We start from the raw sequence: 13,819 nt of genomic DNA, 5'->3' as shown, positions 1-13,819 counted from the left end.
GGACGAGTTTTGTCCCTTCCAAAGCAAAACCTGTAGGCCTTTCTACGAAATTATTTGTCTCGTGCGCGCACGTCTGAAATCTAGAAGAAAAAAAATGTTTGAATAAATAGCTGTTGAGATAGTAAGCTACTTAATGAGAGTAAGGTTTGTCTGCCTAAGTATTTACGTGCAAGTGTGAGTAAGACGTAAGACATGTGTGTGTATGTGTGTGTGTGGGTGTGTGTATGTGTGTGCGTGCGTGAGTGTGTGTGTATGTGTGTGTGTGTGTGTGTGTCTGTGTGTGTGTGTGTGTGTGTGTGTGTGTGTGACTGTGAGTGTGAGTTTATGTCTGTCAGCGTGCCAGAGCACTTTTCAAAAACTACCGAACGTAACTTTAAATGTTTAATAAATCGATCGTCATTAATTTTCATTTCATGCCAATACTCTCTCTCTCTCTCTCTCTCTCTCTCTCTCTCTCTCTCTCTCTCTCTCTCTCTCTCTCTCTCGCTCAAGCGGTGTGAATGATGAGTGTGTGGTTTTGTGTGTTGGTTATGTGTGTGCGTGTGTGTGTGTGTGTGTGTGTGTGTGTGTGTGTGTGTGTGTGTGTGTGTGTGTGTGTGTGTGTGTGTGTGTGTATGTTGCTGCATATTAGCGAAGTTCACGCGCTCCAGTAATTTGTTGTCAGGCCAGAGGAAACTTTTCTACGACGTCTGTCTTTTTGTACCAGTGACACATTGTCTTGTGTGTGTGCCCTGCGCGTGTGTGTGTGTGTGTGTGTGTGTGTGTGTGTGTGTGTGTGTGTGTGTGTGTGTGTGTGTGTGTGTGTGTGTGTGTGTGTGTGTGTGTGTGTGTGTGTGTGTGTGTTGATAACATATTTTCATACGGTTTCACGTGACTTTTTTGTATTAAAATTAGAAATCAAATCAACAGACATAAACACTACTACTTCTGCCACCAGACGTATACACGTACACGTACAGTCACGCATGTTCACACGCGCACAGGAACGCGCCGCAGTTGTAACTGCAACAAGCACACTGCATCAGATGTCCGACATGTTTTTACTGCAAAACGCACACTGCATCAGATGTCCGACATATTGTTACTGCATTAGTGTTCGACATGTTACCGATCGACACGCCAACTGCATCAGGTGTCCGACATGTTGTTGCTCAAACACGCACACTGCATACGGTGTCTGACATTTGTTACTGCAACAAGCACACTGCATTAGGTGTGTAACATGTTTTTACTGCATTAGGTGTCTGACATATTGTTACTGCAATAAACACACTGCATTAGGTGTCCAGCATGTTGTAACTGCAACAAGCACATTGCATCCGGTTTCTGACATATTGTTACTGCAACATGCAAACTGCATCAAGTGTCAGCCATGTTGTTACTGCATCAGGTGTCGGCCATGGTGTTACTGCATCAGGTGTCCGACATGTTTTTACTGCATCAGGTGTCCGACATGTTGTTACCGCATCATGTGTCCGACATGTTGTTACTGCATCAGGTGTCTGACATCTTGTAACTGCATCAGGTGTCCGACATGTTGTTACCGCATCATGTGTCCGACATGTTGTTACTGCATTAGGTGTCCGACATCTTGTAACTGCATCAGGTGTCCTACATGATGTTACCGCAACACACACACACCGTATCAAGTGTCCGACATGATGTTACTGCATCAGGTTTCGGACATGTTGTTACTGCATCAGGTGTCGGCCATGGTGTTACTGCATCAGGTGTCCGACATGTTTTTACTGCATCAGGTGTCCGACATGTTGTTACCGCATCATGTGTCCGACATGTTGTTACTGCATCAGGTGTCTGACATCTTGTAACTGCATCAGGTGTCCGACATGTTGTTACCGCATCATGTGTCCGACTTGTTGTTACTGCATTAGGTGTCCGACATCTTGTAACTGCATCAGGTGTCCTACATGATGTTACCGCAACACACACACGCACACTGTATCAAGTGTCCGACATGATGTTACTGCATCAGGTTTCGGACACGTTGTTACTGCATCAGGTGTCCGACATGATGTTACCGCAACACACACACTGTATCAAGTGTCCGACATGATGTTACAGCATCAGGTGTCGGACACGTTGTTACTGCAGCAAGCACACTGCACGAGGTGAGTGAGTGCCAGACGAAACTTGTGACCGCTGACGAGGTAGAGGAAGAAGTTGACACATTTGTTTGAGTAAAGCATGTAGAAGAAGACAGAGAACAGAAGCCGGTTCGTCGCCACTTTGTCGGGGTCTCCGTTAATGTCCGGGTGCTGAAATACGCAAGAAACAGACTAGATTTATGTCAGAAAACAACGCGTTTGAATCCGGGAAAAAGGGAAAAGATTGGAAAGATCCCACGAGACATATCTCTCAACGACGAGGAGTCATCATCTCTCTGACCCCCCCCCCCCCCCCCCCAACCTCCCCTGTCTACCCACTTTCCCGACTTAAATTTCCCAAATATTGTTGTAATTTAAAGTCAAATCCCTTTCCGTCCTCCGTTACCTCCTCTGATTCTTTTGTTGTATTTGTTCCTTCTGTAAATTCTTTGTCTTACAATTCTAATAAGGGTATAAGCGATTTTCTGACCTTGGCATAACATGAAAAAACAATTCCTTTCTAGATGTACATATCTATAACCACACTTAGTATAAGCTTAGCTTGTTGCGTGGTAACACATGTTCATATCGTATTATACATGTCACCCAGTCTTTTCGGAATAGATTTTGTTTAAACCAACGACGAGGAAAAAAAGAATTATTGCAGGAGCCGAGAAACAAGAATTAGATACAAAGATAACATCATGCTATCAATCTAGACTCAGTAATAAAGTAGGTGCTATTCCTCACATGCCGATTGTCAGGAAATGATAACAGACATGTCCTGAAAATGGATATCATCACGAGCTGGCAACACGCAGGTGAACATATCCGAGGGGACGCCCAAGCTCAGTTAAGAGTTTTCAAGTTTTTTTATTAGTCCATAACCCCTGGGGGCATTTTGAACAATAAATACAATCAATACAATCATGATATATGCTAATATAATAAATAAATAAAAATTAAAAAGATTATGAAAAACTGTTACAGATTCTATTAATAAAGTCCAAAATATTCTTTAGCAATTTCTTTTTGTTAGTAGCAAACAACTTTTTAAATTTAAGTGCATTAGGTTTTTTCCAATAGTAAGATGGTAACAACTCAGCTCTTTCTTCTTTGAAAAAATCACAGACAAATAAATAATGGAATTCATCACCTATGTCTTGTGATACACATTTGGTGCAAGTTCTTTCTGACCTCGGGATGTTAAGGTAACGTTCTTTCTGTACAGGCAAATTGTTGTTTAATGTTCTGAACTTCATCATTGCAACACATTGCTGATATGGCAGGTGTGTGACATAGTCTTCACATGCAAAAATATCTTTAAACATTCGATAATTCCAAAACATATTTTTTGTTCCAATTTCTGTAAACCATTTATGGATATACTGGTCATACAAGCTTCTTTTTACTTTCTGTTTAAACCATGCGCTTGAATATTGAACATTTTCTTGAGAAGTCCAAAGGCCAGGGAGACCAATTTCATTTAAGGTTTTTTCAATAAAACATAAATAATCAGATTCAATCATCTTGTTGATATACAATTTATAAGTAAAGCAGTACACAATACTAGAAAATTTGTTTTTATGAATAGGACTAATCAGTTTATACCAATAGCAAAGCATTCTACATTTCATATTAACATCTAGTGGATATCTTCCAAGTTCACCAAATATCATAGCATTTGGAGTTGATTTTTTTAGTTTGAAAACAATTTTATAAAAACGTAATTGAAGTTTAGTAGCAAGTTCGCAGGAACCAAAACCCCAAACCTCACATCCATATAGTAAGATTGGAGCAATCATTTTATCGAACAGGTCAACTTGTATGTCCACAGGCAGTGACAATTGTCTACACGTACGCAAAAGAACAAACATTGCCCTTGAGGCACGATCATATAGATTCTTCTGTGCGACTGAAAATTTATTATTATAATTAATTTTAAGGCCCAAGTACATTACATCAAACACTACTTCGATTGAATTGTCATTATACGTAAACAATGGTTTATTTCTAATTTTACCTCTGGAAAAAACTATAACTTTCGTTTTGTTTACATTAATATTTAGACGCCATTTTAAACAGTATTCGTGCATTTTGTTTAGACATTCTTGCAGGTTTTTTTCAGACTCTGAGCAGATCACAGTATCATCCGCATACAGTAATAAAAACATTTGAAACAAAGCATTTACATCAGTATCTTCCATTCCAACCACAATAGCCTCCCTTGACATAGTTTGTAAACCATTACTGTTTTCCAACAAAAAAGGCTTTAGATCATTTAGAAATAGAGCAAAAAACAGCGGTGACAAGTTTTCCCCTTGTCTAACTCCACACAAACTGGGAAAATATCCAGAGCACTCACTATTAACTTTAACGCAAGACTTGGCATTTTCGTACATATTTCTTACAGTTTTTAAAAACTTCCCATTAACATCAGAACTAACTAATTTCTCCCATAAAAATGCACGGTGAACTTTATCAAACGCTTTTTCATAGTCTACAAATGCACAAAACAGTCGCTTCTTTTTGTTGAGAAAAAAATTTAATATACAATGCAAAGTAAAAACATGGTCTAGTGTTGAAAAACCTGTGCGGAAACCTGTTTGTTCTTGACCTAATTTATTATTACTCTCCAAAAAGTTTGATAACCTAGCATTTAAAATTGCACTGAAAAGTTTTCCGAAACAACTGAGTATAGTAATTCCTCTATAATTTGTGGGGTCAGCTTGGGAGCCTTTATTTTTGTACAATGGAATAATTTCGCCTACAGCCCATTGTGTTGGAACCTTTCCTGACTGCAAAACAACATTAAACAACAATACATAAATATCAATCATTCTATCATGCGACGCTTTTAAATACTCATTAATTATTTTATCTTGACCGCATGCCTTATTGTTTTTCAGCTTGTCTATACATTTGATAACTTCCTCCTTTGTAAAAGGCGCATTAAGAAATTCATTACTTGCTTCATTTAAAGGTTCATTACTATCATCCATTTCATTTTCATCACACTCTTGTAGTTTATTGAAATGTTCGAAAAACTCCGAACAAGTTGGATAGTTAGTTTTGGAATTATTTTTTTTATTTTTATTTTTATTTAGAAGATTCCAGTATGCTTTCGGGTCATTACTTCTTAACTTTCTCAAAGTTTTAACGAACTCATTATGATACAACTTGCATTCCTTTTTTATTGTCTTTTTGTATTCATTAAAAGCACTCTTTTTTTCATGTTCATTGAACGCATTTTTAAAGCGTCTTGCTTTATTTTTCGCATGTAAAAATATTTTTCTTTTCTCTTTGCATATTGCACTAAACCATGGTTGTTGGAGTTTGAATTTCTTTGAACGTGGCTTTTTCGTAACTTTTTGTTCTTTAATTACACCGATTTTCTCAGCAGAACAATTTAGAATATCACAAATCTTATTAGTAACACTATCAACGTCATCTGTTGTCGTACTCTCACTTGTAGCTAGCATATCTTGTAATTTAGTTTCAACAGTATAAATATCATCCTCATTCAGATTAACTACAAAAGCTAACTTGGTCCCATTGTTATTATCCCATTTTGGTTTTGTGTACTTGTTACCCTTTTCTCTACTTTTAGACAGCAAATCTTCATTTTTGGGGTTTTTCACATCGTCTGCTAGGCAATCATTAGCGCGTACTTCATTCTGTTTTAATAAATGCAAAACAACAGGACAGTGTACGTCAGAATAAATTTCACAAAATTCCATCACAGAAAAATATTTAACTTTCGAGAACAGATCTTTTGACAAGATGCAATAATCAACAACGCTCTTATCTTAAGAAGAAGCGGCAAACTGACCCAAACTGAGGCTCATTACTAAATGGCTGACTGATGATCGAGAAGGAGAGGTAATTCTTGTCATATTAGGTCACGTGGAACAGTTTGACTCACTAAAGGCAAGAGCGTTCACTCTTTAACAACACATACAAACCCGACAAGTTTACTTCCGAACACCATCTATTGGTTAACACAAATTTTTATGTCTATTTTACATGTTCATGAAATCATTTACATTATTGAAAAGATAAAGCAACAACAAGCCTTTTCTTAATCAACAAACAAGAAAGGTAGGTTGTTGGAACGTTTGTTATTGACAAAACAATACATTCACAAATATATCGACCCAACGGTCTTTTAAGTGCACAGCCAAACAATTAATAACAACAAATTATCTGGCTGATTTTTTTCCCGCCTGCCACGAAGCCGCAAGCGAATGAATGATTATATGACAAAATGAGTGCGACTGATAAATTATGAAATGTTTTTGGATAAGCCTTTTTATAGTCTATTCAGCTTAGAGTAAGCCTCCAAGTGACCCACCTCCTCTGAGTACTGTTGATACCACGAGAATGGACAGGACAGAAGGAGAGTGGTGACAGATTCAGCCAGCAGCATGGCGGTCATGTGACGCAGTCGCCCGGATGTTGCTGCAGAGTGGCTTGCCCCTGATTCCCGTCGCGGCGTGTCGTTGTCTGCAGTGTGTGCGTTTCGGCGACTGATAAAATACAACCAGTTCGTGAAATGTTTGTGTCCACAAAACGCCGTTTAACTCGCTTAATAATGTAAACAGGTTATTGGTTCCTGGCCGGGCGATGAAACTATATGCCTCTCTCTCTCTCTCTCTCTCTCTCTCTCTCTGTCTCTCTGTCTCTGTCTCTGTCTCTGTCTCTCTCTCTCTCTCTCTCTCTCTCTCTCTCTCTCTCTCTCTCTCTCTCTCTCTCTCTCTTTCTGCATATAGCATCAGTGTTACGTACTTTCCTTAAACATGTTCTGGTAATTCCCAATTTTGATCATAACGTAAGCATTTGTGTGAAGCCTGCAACGTGTATATATATATAGTCCCGTGAATAGTTTTTCTGCCTTTTTATTTTTTATTTTTTACTTTTATGTTTATCTTTTGTAATTGTTTTACGTTTGTATATATATATGTATATAAGATTAGAGTAGTCCCTCTCTGGGTGGGTGAAAAGAAGCTCGTCTATAATATTGCTTATGCCACAACCCTCGTAAAATGTGATTTGATTTGATTTGATTTGATTTGATTTGATTTGATCTCTCTCTCTCTCTCTCTCTCTCTCTCTCTCTCTCTCTCTCTCGAGTGTGAACGAGCTCACATCGATGCGTGACGCATGAAAAAGGAGCTCCGTCGTTTTTGTTAATTACTCTGTACAACGTTAATTAGGTAAAGTTTGCCTAGTGAGTACCAAGCCACCATGCCATCTGCAGCACTTGACTTTAGGGGTGCTATTGGCAGATTTGCGTTTGTATTTGCCAGTTTCATGTTTCGACGTGCAAAGGAGAAGGCGGCCATGTATCAGCGTGTGTTGAAAATCCGAAACAGGCCAACCGGTGTCATGGTAGGTATGTTACTGGTCTTGCTGTACTTCGGAAACATTCTGCACCAATGTGGAGACATCGAGCTCAACCCTGGACCTAACCCTAGACGTGGTGCATCTGCCACTTCTGCCACGTCATCTGCTGACGGCGAACCTAGTCTGAGAGATGTTATGGATCTGCTGGCTGACATAAAAGGTGACATAAAGGAAATGAAAAATGGCTTTGCAAATCTGCAAGAGGAGGTGCGGGAAGTGAGAGAAGAAGTATCAGAAGAGTGGCGAATGAACAATGAGCTGAAAAGTGAGAACGATGTCTTGAAAACGAAAGTGGAGCGTTTAGAGGCAAAGACCGATGATCTAGAATGTAGGTCCAAAAGAAACAATGTGATGTTTTACGGACTACCGAGGGAGGAAAACGAAAAATGGGAAGACTGTGAAGCTACGGTGAGAGAGCTCATTGTCGACAAGCTTGAGTTGGGAGGAGATATCCAGTTTGACCGCGTGCACCGGGTCAGTGCAAAGCCAGACTCGCCAGTTATCGCTAGATGTTGCTTCTACAAAGACAAGGAGCAGATTCTTAAAGCAAAACGAAAGCTCAAAGGCAGCAACATTTTCATTGGTGAAGATTTCTCTCAACGTGTGAGAGACATCAGGAAGAAGCTCACTCCACATCTGAAGGCGGCTCAGAAAGATGGCAAGAAGGCGACAATGATATACGACCACCTAGTCATCAATGGGAAGAAATGTGTGGTTGATAAAGACGATCGTCTGCATGAACAGAAATAGGGCCTCGGCCGGCCCCCAATGAAAACTTCAGCTAGTAAGTTTTTGATTTGTCCGGGGAGTCATAGTGCAAAGGGAACACATACAAAAGTGACACCGGTTTTACAACGTGTTAGGGAAGCTCGTGCCCATTGTTGTGACAGTGTAGTGACTGTGGCTAAGCAGTATTTCGCACGTGAGAATAGTGCGGACATCCGAAAGACAACGGTGTTACCTGTAGTTTTGGACAACGCGGTGAGCGCACGTGGAAAAACGGACTGTGTTTGCGATAACAATGTTGACGACAGCGTGTCGGTAAACTGTGACAGTGAAAGCAGTGCGAGTGTGAATGACACAGTGGGTCAGGGGTCAGATAAGAATCCTATTCTGACAGCAAACCTAGACATGCGTGTTGTAAAAGAAAAAGAAAAAGTCGAACACACAACAAATGTTAGCAGCTGTAAAGTCACTGGAAGTGTGAATAAGCCCTTTTCCTTTTTACAGTGGAATGTTAACGGCTTGTACTCCAAATTAACTGACACAGAATTCGTAAATTATGTAGGGAGTTTCGATTTTGTTTGCCTTGTAGAAACGTTTATGGATGAATTTACGTCAACTGTTTTTGATGGTTATTCACTTTTTGTTAAACCCGCAGTGAAGTTTACCAAGCAGGGCCGACGGTCAGGCGGGGTATTGTGCCTAATAAGAAATGAGTTTGCTCCCTTTGTGCGTAAACTTGATGTTGAATGTTCTAACTTCATTGTTTTTATCCTTGATAAAATCCTCTTTGGAATTTCTAAGGATATTTTGTATGTGTGTGCTTATGTTCCGCCCGAGGGCTCGCCGTATTACTCGTTTTTTGATCTGGATAATGGTGTTTCTCTATTAGAAGAATGTTTGACTGAATGTTTGTTGACAGAAGGTGATGTTTATGTCGTGTTGTCGGGTGACCTGAATAGCAGAACAGCCAATATGTCCCAGCCTGTATTACAAGATCATGATGGTTTTGATTTATTGCACAAAAGTCAGTCAGTTTGCGGGAATCGAAAATCACAAGATCAGATATTGAATAGTTATGGTAAATATTTGTTAAATATGTGCACTGCACTTGGACTGTGTATTCTTAATGGTGTGTGTAATGGGGATTTGCAGGGCTGTTTTACCTACATGTCAGAGAGGGGGAGTAGTGTTAATGATTATTTTTTGCTGTCTAATGATTTATTTGCAATTACTCTGTCTTCGAGCGAACTGTTGGTGGCTGGCCGGATTGAGTCAGATCATATGCCAGTTGAATTGCATGTTACGTTCCCATGTGATAATGTGTATCATGATATGCGTGAGAATGCAGACTGCTTTATTGAAAAGTATGTGTGGGACAGCAAGAAGGCAGGAACGTATGTGAATTTGATGTGTGCAGATGATATGTGTGCAAGGTTAGAGTCTGCCCAAAATATGATTGAATCTGATATGAATGGAGCTTTGGAATTATTTAACACTTGTGTTAAAGAAAGTGCTGACTGCATGAAGAAAAGAATTTATTTGAAGTCAAATAATAAATCGGATGATTGGTTCGATCAAGAGTGTAGAATAACCCGAAAAAATGTGTGGAGGTTGTTAAGCAGATGTAATCAGCCTGAAGACATTCACGCTCGCAATGTTTATTGTTTAGCCAGACGGGAATATAAAAACATGTTAGAAAGAAAGAAAAGATTGTATAATGATTTGACATTACAAAAACTTATTGAATCTGTAAACGATCAACAAGAATTTTGGAATATAATGCATAAATTATCCTCAAAACGAAAACAAATAAAGAACAACATACCAGTTGATACCTGGTTTCAGCATTTCAAAGTATTATTGGAAAAAGATGTAATTGAGGCTGAAGAAATAGAATATGAAGACGATGAAGGTATTTTGAATCGTCCTATTTCAAAAGAAGAAGTTTTGATTGCAATGAGAAAGTTAAAACCTCAAAAGTCTGCTGGGCCTGATGGAATAATAGGAGAACTGTTGAAAAATGTTTTTTCTCCAGGGATTGACTTTTTGGTACACTTGTTTAATTTTTTGTTTTCCAAGGGTGTATTTCCAGAAAGCTGGACAGAGTCCATTGTTATCCCTTTGTTTAAGAAAGGCGATGTGAATGATCCAAATAATTATCGTGGAATTTCGCTGTGTAATGTTAGTAGCAAGGTCTATAGTACTGTGATTAATAACAGGTTGCAAGAATGGATTGAATGTAATAACAGTACGGGGGAATATCAAGCTGGTTTTAAGAAGAATTATTCCACTATTGATCATATGTTTACACTTTTGGCCTTTGTACAGAAACAATTTTCTTTGAATCGTAAGCTGTATGTTGCCTTTATAGATTTTGAGAAAGCGTTTGATTCCATCAATAGAGCTTTGCTCTGGCCAATTCTGTTAAAAAACGGAATAAAAGGGAAACTCTTTAGGTGTGTGAAGAGTATGTATGATAATGTAAAAATAAAAGTGAGATGTGGAGCAAAGTTTACGGATTATATTAATTGTACATTTGGTGTTAAACAGGGCGATGTATGTAGCCCAGTTTTATTTTCTCTCTTTATTAATGAGTTAGCACTTGAGATAATTGAGAATGGAAGACATGGTGCCACATTTACTGATGATTATTTGGAATTGTTTATTCTTTTGCTTGCTGATGATTTATTGTTGTTATCAGAGACAGTTGTGGGTCTACAGACTCAGTTAAATAATTTACGCAGGACAGTGTCTTCTCTTCATTTAAAGGTAAACATGAGTAAAAGTAACATTATTGTGTTTAGGAAGGGTGGATATTTGAGTGCAAGGGAAAGATGGACATATGGGGGTGATATATTACCTGTTGTAAACGTGTATAAGTATTTAGGAATATTGTTTTCAACTCGACTTAGTTTTATTGCTGCCTGTTGCGATCTCTCAAGCCGGGCCAAAAATGCTCTGATGTGTATTATACAAAGATTATCTGTGCTTAATAATAATAGTTTGAATGTTTTTTTGAAGTTGTTTGATTCCCAAGTACAACCAATAGTACAGTATGGTGCTGAGATATGGGGACTGGATAAGGCTGCTCTGCAGTGTGAAAAAGTCCATTTATTTGCACTGAAGAAGTTCTTAGGAGTTCGAATGCGAACACCTAATGATCTTGTATATGGCGAGACAAACAGATATCCGATATATTTGAATTCTATTTTAAGATGCATTAGCTACTGGTTGAAATTGTTAAAGATGGAGGCGCACAGACTTCCTCGTAAATCCTATGAAATGTTGTATAAAATGGATGAAAGTGGTAAAACGAACTGGGCCTCAGGTGTCCGTTGTAAATTGTATGAGTACGGTTTTGGTTTTGTGTGGTGGAATCAGGGCGTTGTTAATGAAAAATATGTTTTGCGTGTTTTTAGGGAAAGGTTGGTCGATTGCAGATGGCAAGAGTGGGATTATCATATGCAAAATAGTGATAGATTTGCTGTTTATCGGACATTTTGTACTGTACATGACATTAAACCCTATCTTTTGTCGAATATGGATAGGCATTTAAAGTTTATTATGACCAGGTTTCGATTCGGCATTTCAGAAATTGCAGTGCATGCTTACCGATATAGAAAACATAATGCCGATGATTTGATGTGTCCTCTTTGTAAACAAAACCAAGAAGATGAAGTCCATTTTGTTTTGTGTTGTCCATACTATAACAAATTAAGAGAAAATTTGATCCCATTTAAATATTATAAGAACCCAAGCATTTTCCGACTCAGCTTGCTTTTAGCATCACCTCAAGAAACTGTTGTCCGAAATGTATCCCTGTATTTGTATAAAGCCTTTAAATTAAGAGATGTTGTAACCTCCTAGTTAAATGCCGTGTAATGTATGTGTTGTGCGATTATTATTTTGTACCTTTTTTGTGTGCACCTGTTGAGTTTAATTTATATGCAATGTGAACCGTTTGTTCACACCCCTTCATAAGGGGCTATGGCCTATTGAATAAACTATCTGCGTCTATCTGCGTCTGCGTCTGCGTCTCTCCCTCTTTCTCTCTCTCCCTCGCACTCTCTCCCTCTCTTTCTATCCCCCCTCTTTCTCCCTCTCCCTCTCTTTCCCTCCCTCCCGCTCTCCTTTTCTCTCTTCCTCTCCCTCCCTCCCCCTCTCTCTCTTTCTCCATCCCTCCCTCTCTCTCGCTTAATCTCCCTCGCGCTCTCTGTCTGTCTCTCTCTGTCTCTGTCTCTGTCTCTCTCTGTCTCTCTGTCTCTCTGTCTCTGTCTCTCTTGTATCCCCCCCCCTCTCACCCGCCATCGTGGAAATGCATCATTGCTGACCGTCTGACGTTGATGATGATGACGATGTTACTGATGAGGATGAGGACAAGACAGAGGAGCATGAAGACGCTCTGTATCCACGGCCACACCTTGCAAAGGAAAACGAAGGATTATATATTGCTATTGTAATATACGAATAAATTCAAAAACAAAGAGACTGCCAACGTTCAAAACTTCAGAATAAAACAAACAAGAAAGGTAGGTTGTTGGAACGTTTGTTATTGAAAAAACAATACATTCACTATAAAATTCACTATAAAATACAATATAAAAGTGAATGTATTGTTTTGCCAATAACAAACGTTCCAACAACCTACCTTTCTTGTTTTGTGATTCTTTATTGTAATATACGCTTAGAGGTTGTGATTGAATACTCTAACCAAGCCCTATTTTGTCGATCTGTGCCTAGTGCTACACATGATGATAAGTAATGTTTAACGCCATTAGGGGCATGTTCCCGGTTTTGACCCCGACTTAAGACGGAGAAGAAGAAAAAAGAAACAAGTCGCGTAAGGCGAAAACTATACAACATTTAGTCAAGCTGTCGAACTCACAGAATGAAACTGAACGCAATGCAATTTTTCAGCAAGACCGTATACTCGTAACCGACAAGGAATAAGATGAAAGTGTTTTTAAATTGACATCGAAAATTTAATTTTGATCATAATTTTTATATTTTTAATTTTCAGAGCTTGTTTTTAATCCAAATATAACATATTTATATGTTTTTGGAATCAGAAAATGATGAAAATGATGAAAAATAAGATGAACGTAAATTTAGATCGTTTTATAAAACATTTTTTTTAACAATTTTTAGATTTTTAATGACCAAAGTCATTAATTATTTTTTCAGCCACCAAGCTGAAATACAATACCGCAGTCCGGCCTTTGTCGAAGATTGCTTGGCCAAAATTTCAATTAATTTGATTGAAAAATGAGGGTGTGGCAGTGCCGCCTCATCTTTTACAAAAAGCCGGATATGACGTCATCAACGGTATTTATCGAAAAAAAGAAAAAAACGTCCGGGGATATCATTCCCAGGAACTCTCATGTTAAATTTCATAAAGATCGGTCCAGTAGTTTACTCTGAATCACTCTACACACACACACGCACAACAACAACAACAACAACAACAACAACAACAACAACAACAACAACAACAACATCAACCACCTACCTGAGTGATATAATAGCTGAGCCACGTCACTGTCCCTGTCGTCACAACACACATGCGTTCAGTTCTGTCTGGC

At 38.7% G+C, this 13,819-nt stretch overlaps 1 protein-coding gene across 1 annotated transcript in view; it reads right to left on the bottom strand.

The window, feature by feature from the left end:
• Nucleotides 1-854: 854 nt before the first annotated feature.
• The window catches only part of LOC138978880 (neuromedin U receptor homolog nmur-2-like), a 13,713-nt gene continuing 748 nt past the window's right edge, over nucleotides 855-13,819 (bottom strand). Inside the window, exons 1-4 of the mRNA XM_070351687.1 lie at nucleotides 13,747-13,819; nucleotides 12,539-12,657; nucleotides 6,460-6,634; nucleotides 855-2,276 (exon numbers count right to left, since the gene is read on the bottom strand). The exon at nucleotides 13,747-13,819 is cut by the window's right edge and continues 748 nt beyond it. Coding sequence (XP_070207788.1) covers nucleotides 2,085-2,276; nucleotides 6,460-6,634; nucleotides 12,539-12,657; nucleotides 13,747-13,819 — 559 coding nt within the window. The 3' untranslated portion in view covers nucleotides 855-2,084. The remainder of the gene's footprint in view (nucleotides 2,277-6,459; nucleotides 6,635-12,538; nucleotides 12,658-13,746) is intronic.

Source organism: Littorina saxatilis, linkage group LG10 (genome assembly GCF_037325665.1).
Source record: "Littorina saxatilis isolate snail1 linkage group LG10, US_GU_Lsax_2.0, whole genome shotgun sequence".
Taxonomy (NCBI): Eukaryota; Metazoa; Mollusca; class Gastropoda; order Littorinimorpha; family Littorinidae; genus Littorina; species Littorina saxatilis.
This window is presented reverse-complemented; position numbering and strand designations above follow the sequence as displayed.